Source organism: Lissotriton helveticus, chromosome 5_1 (assembly GCF_964261635.1).
Source record: "Lissotriton helveticus chromosome 5_1, aLisHel1.1, whole genome shotgun sequence".
Classification (NCBI taxonomy): Eukaryota; Metazoa; Chordata; class Amphibia; order Caudata; family Salamandridae; genus Lissotriton; species Lissotriton helveticus.
Window position 1 is genome coordinate 441092201 of NC_136065.1, and position 18314 is coordinate 441110514.

The 18314-nt window shown below is 46.2% G+C and overlaps 1 protein-coding gene across 27 annotated transcripts in view; it reads right to left on the reverse strand.

Moving 5' to 3' along the window:
• ANK3 (ankyrin 3) overlaps positions 1–18314 on the reverse strand; it is a 1924186-nt gene that overhangs the window by 483016 nt on the left and 1422856 nt on the right. For all 27 annotated transcript variants that reach the window (XM_078642672.1, XM_078642674.1, XM_078642664.1 and 24 more), the window contains one exon: positions 11358–11456. In XM_078642672.1, the coding sequence (XP_078498798.1) occupies positions 11358–11456 (99 nt within the window). The remainder of the gene's footprint in view (positions 1–11357; positions 11457–18314) is intronic.

The window sequence follows — 18314 nt, forward strand, 5'->3', positions numbered from 1 at the left end:
TTAAAATCAGTATCAACATACACAGTAAAGTATTTTAAAAGAGCTTCAGTCGCAACAATTAAAAACAGCGCGCTAAACGTGCAGCGCTATCCGTGCAGCTGATAACACCCAGAGCGCTAAGTGGATTGAGCCTGCCTCTGCCACCGGCAAGACTCTTCTCCACAGCGCGAGTGCGCTTAACCTGGACTTTAAATAGTAGCCACTCACAGTGTCGCCAGAGCGCTGCGCTGTGAGCCCTGAACCCGGAAGTGCTGGGCTCCTCCTCACCCTCCACTCAAACGCCCGTGATTGGACGCGGCGGAACAGGGCGGGAGTGGGCGGACTATGTGGATTCCCCAAGCTCTGACTCAGCCTGGAGAATTACGAGGGGAGCAGGTATAGTGCAATGCAGTTTTCACAGTTTTCACAGTCAAATTCAAGTTTTAAAATCAGTATCAACATACACAGTAAAGTATTTTAAAAGAGCTTCAGTCGCAACAATTAAAAACAGCGCGCTAAATGTGCAGCGCTATCCGTGCAGCTGATAACACCCAGAGCGCTAAGTGGATTGAGCCTGCCTCTGCCACCGGCAAGACTCTTCTCCACTGCTTCACGCGCTTACCTGTTCCAGGACGCCGCTGTTGGGTACTCGCTCCAAAAGACCCCCACAACGGGGTGCCTGGTCTATAAGGCAACCTGGCAGAGCCCGAAAGGCTGATCAGACAGGTCAGTGTGTGTGCTCATTGGAGACCTGAACTTCCACCTGGACAACCCCAGCGACTCCCAACTCCACCATCCTTCGTGACAACCTAGCCGACATCGGACTTACACAACTCGTCACCACACCAACCTACAGTGAAGGACACACCCTTGACCCCATCTTCGCGGCAGGAAACAACTTTCACTTCAGCCACACAACGCAACCGCCATGGACCAACCACCACTGCGGACACTTCGCCGTCGACAAACCCAAGGCACCCAAACCAGCCCCACACGCATCACGAAGGAACTGGAGCCTGGTTACCGATGAGCAACTTAACTCCACCCTCACCCGAGACAACCACACCTGGACATCCGATGCAGCAAACACCGCAGCCAGAGGACTCCTCACTTGGATCTCCAACTGTGCAGACGAGCTTGCCCGCTACGCAACCCCGACAGGCAAGCCACCTGGTTCACCACTGACCTCCAAGAAGCCCGGCACATCTGCAGACACCTGGAGAAGAACTGGAGAAACACCAAGACAACTGAAAACTTCTCCACCTACAAGTATGCCATGACAGAATACCATAACCAAATCAGAACCACCAAGAGGAACTTCATCCACAACAAAATTCAAGCCAACTACAAGGAACTCTTCAGTGTCATTCAGGAATTCACCATCCACGCAGCGAAGCCACAGACATCACCCCGTCCCAAGACATCTGTGACAAACTTGAAACGTACTTCCACATCAAGATCAAAAACCTCTACAACAACTTAATCGACCACCCACCAGACGCCACAGACGGATCCCGCCCCCCAGAGACACCAGCCAGCCCACCATCTCCAACTGGAAAACAATCACGACGAAGACACTGCCTCGACCATGAAAAGCATCCACTCAGGGGCCCCACCCAGCCCTGCCCCCTCACATCTACCACAGAGCCACGGCCGCCATCACAACCGAACTACAATGCACCATCAACACCACCTTCAAAACGGGCACCTTCCTAGACGACTGGAAGTGCACAGAAGTCGGCCCCTGCTCAAGAAGCCCACAGCTGACCACACCGACCTCAAAAAATATCGGCCCATCTTGCTCCTCCACTTCGCAGCCAAAGTTGCAGAGAAAACAGTCAACAGGGAATTGACACAATTCATCAAAGAGAACGCCTTCCTCGACTTGTCCCAATCCGGATTATGAAGCAACAACAGCACCGAGACCGCCCTACTCGCCGCCACAGATGACATCTGCAGCCTCCTGGATCAAGGCCCCTCCGCAGCTCTCCTCCTACTCGACCTATCAGAGGCCTTCAAAACCGCTTCCCACCGCACACTAGTTGCCAGACTACACATCGCTGGTATACAAGGAACAGCCCTCAACTGTATCCGATCATTCCTCACCGGAAGAAGCCAAAGGATCAGACTGCCACCCTTTCTCTCCGATCCCACAAAAATCATCTGCCGAGTCCCACAGGGGTCATCACTGAGCCCGACCCGCTTCAACATCTACATGGACCCCCTCACAGCCATCGTACGACAACACGGCCTCAACATTGTATCCTACGCTGACAACACCCAGACACCCAGCTCATCCTCTCCCTCACCAAAGACCCCACCAATGCCAACTCAACTTCAAGAAAGGAATGCAAGATGTTGCAGTCTGGATGACCAGCAGCTGCCTGAAGCTCAACGCCAAGAAAACGGAAGTCCTCGTCCTTGTACCACCCCTTCAGCATGGGACAACACCTGGTGGCCGACCGCCCTCGGAAGCCCACCCACCCCCTCAGACCATGCCAAAAACCTCGCCATCGTACTTGATTAATCACTCACCAGGAACAGACAGGTCAATGCCGTCACCTCCAGTAGCTTCAACACCCTCCGCAAGACCTTCAAATGGATCCCCCCTGAGTCAAGGAAGACAGTCACCCACGCACTCATCACCAGCAGACTGTACTATGGAAACGCACTCTACGCCAGCATCAACAAGTCCCTGCTGTGCAAACTCCAGACAATACAGAACACCTCAGCTAGACTCGACCTCGGCATCCCCCGGCACGAACACATCTGCCAACACCTACGGAATCTCTACTGGCTCCCTGTGGAGAAGAGAGTCACCTTAAAAATCCTCACTCACACCAACAAATGCCTACACAACAACGGAGCCAAATACCTCGACGACAGAATCAACTCCCATGTACCCGAAAGAAACCTCCGATCTACCAACCTTGCACTGGCTGAAATCCCTCGCTTCCAGAGAGCCAGAGCAGGCGGAAGATCCTTCTCTCACATTTCAGCCAAGACCTGGAACGAACTACCGGCAGACATCAGACGCGCCCCCTCCCTGAACACCTTCAAGAAGACCCTTAAGACCTGGCTCTTTGGCTAAACAGATCTGAGGAACCCCCCTCAGCGCCTTGAGACCCTCACGGGTGAGTAGTGCGTTTACAATTCCGCTGATTGATTGATTGGGCTGTTTTCGGCCTGCTGGGCTGTTTTTAGCCTGCTGGGCCGGTTTTTACTTATGATTTCCCTGATATTACAGCAAACATTGCCAGCAGGAAAGAGTAATGCCTGCAGTCTCCTATACCTTCATGAACATCAATACACCAAAATCACAGGGGTAGCGGAAGTAACATCGAATGCCCTAGGACTTTCAATTTCACTCGCACATGCAAGCTTACACATACACACCCATTCACAATTACACACTCTCTCACATGTACATACACAACATACATTTAAAAGGATTTTGTTTTACTTATCTCTTCTGCCAGGAAGGATCACATTCCAGCTAATAGAACTCCGTTTTTTATTACACCAATAGTGAACAATGAAACATTATTCACTATCAGTGTAATGAAAAAAGATGAAAGAAAACAAAGTGTGGCGCCACAACCGACGTCCATAAGGATGAGCTGCTACTGCATTTCTGGCACTGATGTTGCCACCTTTGAGGCCAGGGGTCGCAAAGGCAATGTCAGGAGTCGCAAGGGGTAAGCCAGGGACCCCAGCTGCGACCCTTGGTAGCCCCTAAATGACGTCCATGCATACAGTCCAAAAATTTAACCATTGTGTCAGTACAAGCTCCAAACTCCCCTGATTCACTAATGGGCCCACTTTTAGTTAGGTGCCCGGTTCTATATTCTGTCCCAATCTGACCCCGCCCCCACATCCTTGGTTGGGTAGTGAAAAAAACTCATAATTGGGTGGAAGTAGACCCCACTACTCCTGGACTTGGTACAACTGCATCTGCTGCAATATTGAAAGCCACACCCCTGGTGCAGCATAATCGCAGCGCGGGCTCCAAATTGGCCCCGCTTTAGGAGCCCATTTTTGGTGTCTCACTGATCAGACTGCCAATTAGATACTGGAAGACATGCAGATCCATAAAAGACCAACAGGGGAGAAGTAACATTAACACGTGGTCAACTTGCACTTTTGTTAGTTTCACCCCCATGAATCTAAGGGGTCTTCAAGAAATGTCAAGACCGAGTCAAGAAAACAGATAAGAACTGGGATCAATTTCACACAAAGAGGGCGTCCAAGACCAAGCAGTAACACTTTGTGGGTTCTAAAATTAAGGTCAAATCAGTATTGTTTACAGATTGTACAGAGATCATGCTCAATTTCCAGCTCAGAATTACCTTCCACAATACCCAGTGCTTTTTTTTTATGAAGTTAAAAAAAAACACCATGCACCTTAACGAATCTAAGCTCTAATGAAGGACTATGACCATAATATAAGGTTTCACTCTATAGAAGACACATTGATTTGCAGCCTAACAAAACTACAGTAGAGGGCATTTTTGTCCAAAGTGGATTGGTAGACTGTTCCATAGCTCGGGTCACAGAATAGTAAAACTCCTTTTGAATTGTAAGGGGTCAATCAGAAGAGCCTGCTCTTTTAACCTTTTAGTTTATATGATGCCAGCAAAGCCAATGATGGTCTTTCATGCAACAGAATGAGATCTGCAGGATTTAGGAGCAAGCCTCTCTGAAAACTATCTGCAAAACTAGACCTGTGAAGACCCAATAGACTATGTCAGTAAAGAAGGCTTGTGGTTATATTCCAGATCACCTCAAGACACAACTGAGGTATTTCTTCAAATTTTAGATCAATACGATGGAAAATGGTATGTCAGTATACAACTTGTTTGAGAAAATTGTCAGGACTATGTTCTAGTTTGAATACAAGTCAGAGATTATCACTAGCATATAAGGTGGACAAGTGGCATTTTGCTGCAGACCATCTATTCTCAGGTTCATCAGTATGACCAGAAGAAATGTGGCTGTCAGGCTAACAAGCATCATACGGAAAGTTTCTGTGGGCTCAAGGAGTTCTCTGTTAGCATGGAAAAAGGTCTTACATTTAAGTGGAGAACTGGGATATTTACTCATTGACAATAGACGGTTGAGAGAGACTGTTAATAAACAAGTAAATTGAAAGAGTTGATTAGATCTCTTCACATCCGCACAGAGTGCTAGGTACTGTGGTAACAATCGGTTTTTGTGTTATTACATTTTTATCAAATTATTTAAAATACTCAGGAAAATTACATTTTTTGTGGAAATTGAGTAAGGGAACAACATTTGCGTTCTGCTAACATATTAGTACGATAAGCATAGAATGCATTATGCCATAAGCACCCTTCATCACATGTATTTCAGCTGTAGAAAGAATGAATTGGTGCTTTGCCCGTCCACACATCACTCCGTCACTGCTTTTCCCTTCGTTGCAGCGTTCCATTTTACCACCTCCTCCCTCCCATCTCTACTTGTTCCCTCACATCTCTCAGTGCTTAACCCGTCCACAAATTAATCCCTCCACCGACCCGGTCACTGCTTTAAACCCCCATTGTAGTCTGTTTCATTCTAGTGACTGGTTATATTTTGCCTTTTAATGTCCAGTAATTGTATAGCTGATGTGCTAATTGAACATGTGTGCACAGCTGCTATTACTTGGCACATGCGTAGTCTCCATTTATTTTGTGCACATGTGGGTACTAGGGTGTGTATGCGTGTTAACACTATATGTGGTCATGCAGCAATAATTTTTATAGCTGGAAAATCAGACCTCAAGTGAATCAGGTATGTGTTATCACAGAGCATGTCAAAGCTTCCAAAGTACATGTGTCTTCTGCTGCAATTGCATAGCCACATTTATCCTGTGCAAAATGATTGAACTGTTCACTCACCTTGTTGCTTTTCATTTCTTAGGGTGGGACGCTATTTCTTAAAATTTCTCCCTTCGGTACACTTTCTTACTTTTTCTGCATTCACTGGTGAAGTATTTCCATACACCAATTTGCTTAACTTGAATTCTCTTCAAAGGAGCCAGGCTGAGTCTTTATACCATCAGGGTCTGCCTGCCCCTCCGTGTCCATGGCAAAAGTAGTCATTTTAATGTGGTTGCCCAATCCGATTAATTTCCTTATGTTCACCACTGTAAACCAGCCTAACACGCTGATTATTTCTGTTTCGCTGATTATTTCTGTTTCGCTGATTATTTCCGTTTCATGTGTGTCTTATATAGCACCACCAGTAGGTAGTGGAACACTTTACATTAGCACCAGTTATTTTGTTTGTGCAGTTTTATATCACGCCAACACCTCCCAAAGGAATTAGAGTGCTCTACATGAGCACTAGTTCATTTACACAAGGCCACATTCATTTTTGGAGGCACAGGGAGATTACGTGATTTGCCCAGAATAAAGGATGTTAAACCCATGTCGAAACTCAAACTCGGTTCCCTAGCTCCACAGTCGGCAACTGTGGCCCTTACACCACATCCTTTCCCAAGAGGACGCCCCATCGTCTCCTTAGCCACGGCTTCAGTGCCACATTTTGTAATTACGGCCAAATCACTTAATCTCCCCATCGCTCCCCACATTTGCTGTTCGTTGTGCAGCCACCTCCCACTTGCCCCGCTGAACACCATTGTACAGATCCCCTCTTGCCTCGACTCTGCTTTTCACATTTGTTTGTGCCGTTTTATATAGGGCCAGCACCACCCAAGGTTTCAGAGCACTTTACATTGCCACCAGTTACTTTACACGAGGACACATTCGTTTTTGTAGGCACGGGGGATTATGTGATTTGCCCAGACTCAAGGATGTTAGCCCGACGCCGAAACTCAAACCCAGTTTTCCAGCTCAAAAGTTAGCAACTCTGGCCCTTACACCATATAATTTCCCAAGAGGACACCACATGCTCTCCCTAGACTCGGCCTCAGTTCCACATTTTGTGATTACAGGCAAATCACTTAATCTCCTTGTGGCTAACCACATTTGCTGTTGGTTGGCCTTCTACCTCCCGCCTGTTGAACTCCGTTGCACAGATTCCCTCCTCCATCTACTGTTTTTCACATTTGTTTGTGCAGTTTTATGTAGCCGCCACACCACCCGAAGTTATTGGAGCACTTTACATAAGAAAAAGTTATATTTTTTGTATAGCTTTATACAGCGCCAACACCACCTGCAAATATTGGAGCGGTTTACATTAGCACCAGTTACTTTACACAAAGACACATTCATTTTTGTAGGCATGGTGGGATTATGTGATTTGCCCAAAATCAAGGCTGTTAAGAAGACACAAACTCAAACCCGGTTTGCAAGCTCCATAGTTAGTAGCTCTGGCCCTTACAACACATCCTCTCCCGAAAGGATGCCATGATATCTCCATAGCCTCGGCCTCAGTTCCAGATTTTGTTATTATGGATAAATCACTTTCTAAACACAACAAGCATTGGCAAAGCCAGGTTTGCCTGTGCGAAATCTATTATTTTTAGATCTCGGTTAGACAGCGCATGCGTTGCTCGGCTACTGGGGTTACAGGCTGCCATCTCCTACCACTGGTAAACTTCAGTGTCACTGTAATTTTCTTTGATGCCATTCGCCCACCCATAGCGTATGGACCAAGTACATGTCTCCCTACAGTGTTCCCGGTTTGTGCAGCTATTTTTTATTTGTTTTTAAGCACTCCATTAGGAGTACTTTTGTTTTCAGGTTGTCTCCCTTGTACACATACACACAAACCACTAGCATGCATGTGCCTGTACATAAACTAATACATTTCTTAAAAAGTTGTTAAAACCCAAACACCACTTGTTTATTTTATTTTTTTGCATGAGCCGATGGTATTGAAGCGCTTTAACTGCTCACCAGTTGCATTCCACAATGACACAGTAATTTTTGCCCTTCTTCAAATAAGGTATTATTTTTGTAACCTTTATTGTTGCTTCCTCCCGCCCATCTCCCTATCCCCTCCTACTGCCCTGCTTGACCCATCACCCACTACTTTCCTCATCTCTGCAGCTTTTCCCTTTTTTTTTTTTAAACGATCCAATGGTATTGGAGTGCTTGTTCCATCCTCCATCTTGCCATTGTGCTAACACCTGCCAATGGCATAGGAGCACTTTAAGAGTTCAGTTACATTATACAATGACACATTCATTGTCGAACGCAGGGGGAAGCGTAAGTGGAATTGGCCCCCCTATCCTCAGGGACCTGATATCCCCCTACAAGTCCTCGCGTTCCCTCCGCTCTGACCGGAGCAATTTATTGACCATCCCCAGAGTAAAGAGAACTCGCTCAGGAGGCAGGAGGTTCTCTGTGAACGTAGCCAAGATCTGGAATGATCTTCCTGCTGCTCTCCGTCTGGAACCCTGTCTCCAGAAGTTTCGGAAATCTTTAAAGACCTTCCTTTTCCCAAGAGACATATGAGTTCCGTTTCCGAGGATCTTGGAAGCTAGCTGTGTGTATCAGCGCTGGGACGCTCTTGGGCAGCCATGCGCTTAAGAAATCTAATTTCATTTCATTCATTTCATTTCAGTGATTTGCCCAGAATTAAATCTGTTCAGCCAACAGAGATTTGAATGAAGCTGGTTACCCTGTCGGCAGCTCTGACCATTACACCACATCCTCACTTCACTTCAAAGCTCCAGAACTGTGTATCACCATCACTTCCACATTTGTTGATCAAAGACCCTGTCAAAACCAAACAAGCGTTGGCAAAGCCAATAGATCTCAGAAATTCCCAAGCTATTGGCATTGTCAATGTCTTTTAGCCATTTTGTCTAGCAGCATATATGCTGTTCATTCAGGTCCTCAACAACAACTTGTATAAAATCAAATTGACAAACACCTATAGCAAACATCAGATCAGATACACATTTTAGATGTTGGCCTCTATGTGACTGACAACAAACTGCCCACAAAAATCTACAGGAAAGCAATATTGCTAATGCCATTCTTCATGCACACAGCATACATCCTAAAATGTTAAAATGGAGTATCCCTTATAGTAAAATGTGAAGAGCTCACAGGAGTTACTTCTCCAGATAACACTCTGAAAAGGAAGCTGCACTCATTATGGAGAGGTTTACCACACTGGGATACCCTCAAGCTGTGCTGAATGATAATAATAGAGCTAAACTGAAAGTTAGAGACTTTCTTTTGTACATGGATGAGAAGGTATGCTCTAAGAGTCACGAATACAACATGTTAGCGCTTTAATAGTTCATAAAACTCTCTGGTGACGTTGCGGTTGATTATTAGTGAAATAACCAACAGAATGCTGCTGGTGGCAAAAGTTTTTCCTTCGCCAGATTAGGTGGCCCAGCTCAGTATAATGGTTCACTGAGACACAATGTCAGAGGTCTGCATTAGATTTATTATGGCCAGTATGCAGCACCTAAATCATAGTTTTTGCCAACAAAGTCCTTTCTAACCACCTTGCACATGAGGTGCGCGTACAACTTGACCCAAGACGTAAGAGAACACAACTAAGGATGTCTGGTTTCCTACAGAGAAGCATGCATATAATAATGTGAATATACATTGATCACAAACTGTTCCGGGGAACTGACCACCACAGGTCTGTACGTGACACTGTTTGAGGCTTTATCTCCAATAATGGGATACTGAGACCGAACACTGGGCTGATTTTCCATATCATTCTTCTCCCACACTACGAAGTGGTGGTGAAGGTCCCTAACTGGCACGGTCACCTTTCCATCAGGAGGTGGGCAACATTCTGTTTCTGGCTGTTCTCAACATTTCAATGTTGAAATTCATCCTCAAATCTGCACCTCATTTATTAACATCAGATATATATTTCTTTAATGCAATCAGTGTTGGGTCCGTTTTTTGGGCAGTGTGGCCACACAGCGACCTTTTCAAGGTAGCCCATCTGGCTAAGCCAGATAGCCCAAGTGCAATTCCAATACCGAATGTAATTCAAAGAAGCTACAACTTTTAAATGTACAGATCAGAAAGACAGAACAGTACAAAAATACTGCTGTGTCCACCAAAGGGCATGGAGTAAAAGCATAAAGTGTCAGAAAAAAATCTAACATGAAACCTTCACAAACTTATAGCTTTGGATATGTATAGATGACTCAGTCTTTTCAGAGAAGTTCGTTTCTTTCAGTGGTTACAAACTCTGAAAAGGTGTGGAAAGAACCACAGGGAGACCTGCGTCCCTAAACCATAGGATAAGTGAGACTGTTAAGTTTAGATTTATTTTGTATATATAAAATGAGTCATTGATAAATACAGTAAACAAGTGGCGCACACACCTAGAAGGATATACTGATACAGTTGTAACAAGATTTATATTCTTTTGCTTCACTTGAATAGTAGGAATCCTTTTCAAGGTCACATCTAGCCCTGAGCAAGCTTCTGAGACTCATCTGCAAGTGTTCATGCAACAGGATGTAATGGCCTCAGTAAGCACAAAACACAAACTGTGAAAGGGAGACACAGAGCATCCTTGCAGGAGTAGATGAAACTTGCTCGTGGTTTATCAGAGCAGAGAGCATGATGAGGCCGTTTCATCTGGTTTTGTCTTAAACAAATAGGTTTAGGAGCGTGACAATCTTCAGGTCAATGGCCTTTCTAGTACACCAGCATGCCTCTAATGAATACAACTTCCTCCATGTTGGCAAGGATGGAGGCAATTGGGCATTTTAGCTGCTAGCTGCACAGAGAAGTCTTCCTGTCTGGGATAAACACTGAACCACCAGCAGGGCCAGACTGGGAACCCAAAGCAGCCCTCGCAATTTTCTCAGACCGGGCCCTGCCGGCCCCCGGGAGGTTGGGAACGCTTGCTTGCTGCTTTTGTTGCTTGGGCCCGATGCTCCTGCACCGCTGCAAAACCGGCCCCAGTAACAAAACCAGCCCTCACCCTTCCAGCCTACCGGGGAAACGCCTGATGCCTGATACGCCCAGTCCGGCTCTGTTCACCAGCCCCAAAAGTGACCCTGTGCTAAAGGAAAGAGGAACCTGAAACTCCATTGGTATTTATCCCGATAAGACAACATAATTTGCAATTTATTAGCAGGCCCTGCACTTGCTTGTTTAATGAGCCTCAACAAAGATCAGCATTTCATTTCGCACTTTAACAGGAAATACTTGTATTCAATATATTGTTGGACAGCAAGCAGAGGTTCTAATACAGGAGTGTGGGTAACAAGCATAAAGAGAGCAGTAGATAGATTTGAATGGATAAGAAGGATAGAAATAGAAGACAAAATGTAGCTTGGACTCCCGCCGAGGATAAGTATCATGGCAGGGAGTGAATTATAGCTAACATAACTTTGCCTTACTCACAACAACACCCATTACAGTACTACTGCAAACGAAAACATTCTAAAATAAATTGACTTGACATACTTCGGTTACAGCTTGGATAGAAGCCCCGTGTTTCAGCAAAAGTTCCATCACTTTAATACGATTCTTCTTGCAGGCGATATGCAGAGGTGTAAAACCATTCTGTCAGGGGAAATAAACACAGATTTTTATATTTGCATCTTCGTTCATATGCAGCCTTTATGGTTTATGTTATTCATTTCAAACATTTCCACTGATCTAGGGCGGTGATTAGTCATAATCTCAATGCCTGTTGACCCATTTCACAGTTTCAATGAAGGCTTGCATAAAGAATGTGCTTGGTAAACAGCAAAATGCTGGTGATGGATTATCTCATTCAATTCTGCAGGTACCTTATGCCACTAGATATTAGATTGCATTTCCCTATCCAAAAACCTCTTTAAAATGGGAACCTGTCCACTGGCAGATCCTCATTTGGATGACTCAAGGTCCAGAGTTGTTTTCTACAAGACATGGTGAAGGGGCGACCTAAACTAAGGCTACCAATCTGCCGCCAAGTCTAGTAGAGTTTGCTCCATGAAAATCGCCAAGGGAATGGTGGCTGACTTTCAGACAAAGGTAACTAGAATGTCCATGACATGCTGGGACAAATAAGCTCAGCAATGCCCAAATATGCTGGCGAAATTTCCACTTGTATTGATGGATATTTGTGAATGCCCACCAAAAGGTCACCTTGTATAATAGATACAACAATTTTAATAGAGAAAACTCACCTGTAGTCTTGGTGGAGTAACTTTGCAAGCATCGTTGGCTAAGCATCTGCTGAGCAAACACTATGAAAGGCCCTTTGACATTTCACTTATCCATTTATGGAACATACCCTTCACACCAGGCAGCTTCATCCACTATCATATAGTTACACAAGTAAAAGTTAGTAAACAGGTCTCTTCCATGAGATATTCATCAGCCGTAGCACAAAATAAACCCTAAAATGAGACCATGGTTGGTCTTGCATTTCACTGGATCCGTTGTCATAAGTAACTGTTTATCCATCTTTTATCAAGGATCCTAAGAACAAGCAGCACCAAGGTGACATTGGTTCATCTGCTGGGGCCCAAAAATGAAACCACTGCGACTTGAGCCATCAAATTTCAACATATTACTTATTACTGCCAAAATCTCGATTTTAGTGAGTGAAGCTGAATAAACTAGGTCTTTTCTGTAAAGCCAACTTTACACTGAACTCTGCCATCCCATCGAATGATTAGCAAGAGGACAAACATCAGCATTTTCACTAACGGATCAAAATATCTAGTCTTTGATTTAGCTCCTTCTTTGGTAAATGCGTGTTAGAAATTGGGTTTCTGGTTGGCAGAGATATGCACCTTGTCCAAGCAGGATCCACAATCCTAGTCAGGAAAAGTGTAGTACACACTAAACATTTACCTATGCTCACCCTCTGGTAGCTTGGCACAGAGCAGTCAGGCTAAACTAAAGAGGCAATTTGTAAAGTATTTGTGCACACATACACACACTAACAGTGAAAATACCACAAAAGTATACTCCACACCAGTTTAGAAAAATAGCCATTTTTTTATCTGAGCAAAATAAGACCAAAAAGATAAAAATTCAACATGCAGAAGTCAAGATACTAATTTTGTTTCTGTTTTTGTTTCCATGCTTGACTGGGGCAAATCAAAAAGTTCAGTCCAACTGCGATGGAGCGCAGACCGGATACAGGAGTCACACGGACCCCGTAGTTTCTGAAATTGGGGCAACGTCATTGATGCCGCGATGTCAAGAAGCGATGTGCATTGGGACGATGAGTCTATGGTGAACCGCTGGGTTGCATAAGTGTCCAGGGACGGTGCACCGTAGACGTCGGCGATGCCTTGTCCGGGGCGCGGGCTAAGCAGCAGTTATGCAGAGGTGCTGCGTCAGCATTCTTTTTGCATCCGTCACCCCAAGTGGGACGTGTATGCCCAGGCGAGGGTCCAGTGCTCTCATGCCACTGGAGTCAAGCTAGCCTGGCTGATGAGGAGTGATGCCCCAAAACCGGTCCCAGGATGCCTGGACCTAGCGTGGCGTTCGGGCTAGACTGCTCCCATGGGGAACAGGATCAAGACTGATTTGCATATGGCTAAGTCTGAACTGGAAAGACATGAGGAGCAACAAAACGTTGGCTTTAGGCCCAGGTCACTGTACTGGGGGAATGTTTGACAATGTGCAGCATTCTGTCCATCAGTTGTTCTTTTTGCATTTTTCAGCCCGAGTGGGTCAGGTATGCCCAGACGTTGGTCCCATGCTCTCCATGCCACTGGAGTCAAGCTAGCCTGGCTGTGAGGGGTGATGCCCCGAAACCGGTCCCAGGATGCTTGTTTCCAGTCCAGGGAGGACCAGGCCTGGCAGTTTGGTTGGAATGTTCCCATGGGGAACAGGGTCAAGACTGATTTGCATATGGCTGGGTTTTATCTGGAAAGGCATGGGGAGCAAAAAAACGATGGATTTAGGCCCAGATCTCTGTACTGGGGTGCATGTTTGACATTGTGCAGCATTCTGTCCATCAATTGTTCTTTTTGCATTTGTCACACGGAGTGGGACCGGTATGCCCAGGTGTGGGTCCCATGCTCTCCATGCCACTGGAGTCACACTAGCCTGGCTGATGAGGGAGGATGCCACGAAAGCCGTCCCAGGATGCTTGTTTCCAGTCCAGTCCAGTTCGGGCTGAGAGTCTAGACTGGGTCTGAACTCGAAAGGCATGGGGAGCAAAATAAACAAAGGATTTAGGGCCGGATCTCTGTCCTGGGATGAATGTTTGACAATGTGCAGCATTCTGTCTACCAATAGTTCTTTTTTCATCAGCCAAATGGGGCTGTGTTGTAAGTCATGGTCACCAGGTGCTGGTAGCAAGATGCAGGTGAAGTCTTTGATAGTTTGAATTTTGCAAGCTCCAACTTGGGCTTTCTTTCTTCCTGCCTGACCTCCAACTTAGCAGGTGCAAGGCCTTTAGAGAAAAAACTGCTACATGCTCTGGAGGGGGCTCTCTCTATATATTCAGTCTGGTCCCTGCCCCACCTGCAGTGCTGGATCCTCCATAAACCCCAGATGCAGACTTTGCTCCTCGTCAACTACATCATCATCCCCCTCTTCTGGCTTCACAGCTGCATCCCTGGCTGCCAGCCTGGTCCTCAGTGCCTTTTACAGCTCCTCCTTTTTAATAAAACCTTTAAAAGAACACTTGGAATCCCGGCAGAAACCTTGGAGCTGGAACACTGTGCAGGTTTCCAACTTCTCCTGCTCAAACGCCACTACAGCAGGTACAGCTGTGGGCGCTCCAGATTGAGACATGACTGTTGCAACAACTTAAAATATCACCAAAGGGACCAAAAGAACAAAAAGTATATTGGTACGTAATGGTCTCTGATATGGAAGTAGTGTACTCCAATCACTGTATGTAATGCACAAATACAAGTCCTATCCTCACTGCTGATCACCAATGTTAGAAATTGGGTTTCTGGTTGACAGATGTAGGAAAGTAGGATCTACTTCTATGGTTACCCCTACGTTTTGCTTGATGTAATGCTGTTTGTGAATAGTCTGACTGGGATCCTGCTAATCAGGACCCCAGTCTATCTGCTTTCTCCCTAAATTATTATGCTCGGTACTTAGGTACATCCCAAATTGGATACTGGGGTACCCTTATAAGTCCCTAGTATATGATACCCATGCACCCAGGGCATAGGTACCCCAGAGGCCTCCCATGGGCTGAAGCATGTTTTTTCATTTTGATAACTTTATTTCGGTCAATGACCATAAAAGTGCAAAAATATGTACAAGCACAGAAATAAAACCATAAATACTGAAAGTTTAAAAAGTTATTAAACATTGAGTTATCAAAGATGAGATAGAAAAAGCAAGGGGCCATTACTTTTTGTTAATAAAAACAGTTCTTCTCCGCCACATGCCATGTAAAAATCTGGAAACAGCAAAGACAATGGGAGGGGCAGTATCGTATGTTAAAACTCTGCAAGCTTGTGCACATTGTCTAAGACCCAAGTTTTTACACAATGGGATAATCCAACATTTCCGAATTTCACTGTATGCCGGGCAGAAAAAGAAAATATGTACAATGTCTTCCCTACAGTAATTACAAGCAGGACAGTTGCCCTCCATCGACTTTGCCCATTTGGATGTCAATGCCCCAATCGGTATAGAACCATGCCTCAGTTGGGTGTATAGTTTTCTTGCAAGTGGGGGCTGCACTAAATCCAGGAATACCTCCGTCTTGGTTCAATTTTCATCAGTAGGAACTCAGTAGACAACCTACCCAAGGAAGTCGAGCAATACAGTATTTTAAGGTTATGGGACCTTACAGCCGCCACTAACACAGACATTTGCGTCCTCACGCAGCTGTCCTCCGGTGTGTCCCACAGTTGGGGCAGACCAATTTGATAGAGGAGAGCCTTTACATGAACCAACCAGGGTATGTTCTTGTTCTTTAACTGCCCCCAAATTGCAATGAATTCTGCTCTAAAGGATGCAAGCTCTGGCACAGGCCAGAGCCTTCTCCAGTAGAGCAGAGGTCGTGCAGCTGCCAGTTCGTTAATGGGTTCCAGGCCCATGTCCATCCGTAGTGGTATGAGAGGCGTGCTTTGGGGAAGGCCAACCAGATTGCGCATGAAGGCCTGTTCTACCTTCAGTAAATTATGTATGTTCGTGTGTCCCCAAAGTTCTGCAGCATACAGGGCTGCAGACCTAACCTGTGTTTTGCAAATCTCGAGGACAGGGGCAACTGGTTTGAATATTGAGGCTCTATAGAATCTGCCTATGCCTCCCATAATCTGCGTCAGTCTCAGGGAAGATTTAGAAACTTGATGGTCCCATACAAACTGCTCGGTCAACGTGACCCCCAGGTAGATAAAAGTCTTTGCTCGTTCTAAGGGAGTTCCATTCAGTGCGGGATTTGGACAGGTATGCCTCGGGGGGATTGAAAATCAGAAACTTGGTTTTCTCCAAGTTAACCTCCAATCCCCGCGAGGCACAAAAGGTCACAAACCCGTCCAGGACCCGCTGGATGCCCGATGATGTCCGCGACAGCAACAAAGTGTCGTCCGCGAACATCAGAGCGGGCACCCTACCGGTAGCCAGGCGCGGAGCATCATTGTCCCTAACACCGTTGAGTTCATCTATCAAACCATTAACGTATAGGCTGAAAAGAGTGGGGGCCAGTACGCAGCCCTGACGTACGCCCCGGGTTACAGGGAAACGAGCTTATAATTCCCCGTTCCTCCCACACCTCACCTGTGCATAATTCCCTGTATGAAATCTAATTAGGGCATCCAATAAATAGGACGGGAGACCTAATTCCTCTAACACCGTCCAGAGCCTCTCCCTAGGTACCAGATCGAACGCGGCCCGCAAGTCCACAAAAACAAGGTAGAGGCTGCCACCCTCTACTCTTGCAGTTTTCCAGTAAAGGACCTGGAGCCGGAAGATCTGGTCCATGGTCGAGACACCTGATCTAAATCCGGCTTACAGGGTGGTCAATGTTTTCTTCTCCTCCATCCAGCCCAGTAATCTGTCGAGTAAGATTCGGCCCATCAGTTTCTGGGTAGTATCCAGTAAACTGATTGGTCTGTAATTGGATGGGACAAGCGGGCAGCCCTTCTTGAAAATTGGAACAATCTCGGCTCCTAGCCAGGTCTCTGGTAATGCGGAACCCTGTAGGACCGCATTAAACAAGACCGCCAGGTATGGAGCCCAGATTTTTGGTTGGGAACGAAAGAGGTCCCCAGGGAGTTTGTCAAGGCCTGGAGCTTTATTCGGGAGCAGTCTCTCAATTGCAGATTCAACTTCCTTAAGGGAAATGGAATCTAGGTTATTAGTGGCAATCCTCTCGTGGGCGTCCAGCTGCTCTGTCTGATGTCCAAGGCCCAAGGCCCCCGGCAGTCTATGCTCGTGCGGGGGGTCTGGGGTCATGGAAATCCCAGAGACTGGAATGGTATCCTGACTTTGACGGGGGAGAGCCCCGGGCCCCAAGACCCCCGGCAGTCGGTGCTCGTGCGGGAGGTCCTGGGCCATAGAGGTCCGTAGGACCGTAGCCACTTTAGGCAACTTGATCCGACCTTGGCACACATATGCCCCCAGCTCAGGACTTGTGTAGAATGCCTTAAAATGCGCCTCCCACACTGAGGGAGCGATATTCGAGACCCCAGCCACTCTCTCACCTCCCGCCGTGGAAGTGGCGATGGCCCAGAAGGTCTTAGCATCCTTTAAGAGGAGTGTTTGTCTCAGCTCATCCCATCTAGATTCCTCCCACTCGCTCTTGCCCCTGATAAAGTCCTTCTTGTACAGCAGTCTAGATGGTCGAATTTTTATGGTGTCTTTAGATTTCATTGCTGCAAGAAGATCTCTCTTTGATTTTTTACAGGCATGGTCATGCCAGCGATGTGTTTTAATCCTAGGCAACTTGGTCCCGCTAACTGGATAGAATACATCCCCTAGACTCACGACTAACTTTCTGTGGATCTCTATAACCTGCCCATGAGAGGTAGAACCCCCCATTTCACTTATGAGCGGGGTATCGATCTGGTAAATTTCTGCAAGTCGGGTGGGAGAGTCCACACAAGAAGGCCATTTGACCCTTCTCCTGTTGTTGGATATAATATAAGGTGGCACTGCCAATTTGGGGCTAGAGTCAGGGTAAGTTAAACCAAATGCACCAGGCTTAAGCGTCAGGACCAACGCGTTGTGGTCACTGTCGTGCCTTGGAACAACCCTGAAGTCTTTGAACCTGTCCCAATGTTTAGCTTCCAACATGAGATAGTCAATGATGGAAGTGCGATTGATCCTGTTATATGTGGGTAGGCCGGAGCTATCGTTATTGGCCCTTCCGTTGCATGCCCGCAAAGACATTGCAAGGGTAAAATATTTCATTTGTAATACTAACGAAGTCCAGGCCCTACCCGGAGCAATCATTGGGGCCGGGATGTGCCAGAGCGAGTCGACCTCATCCTGATC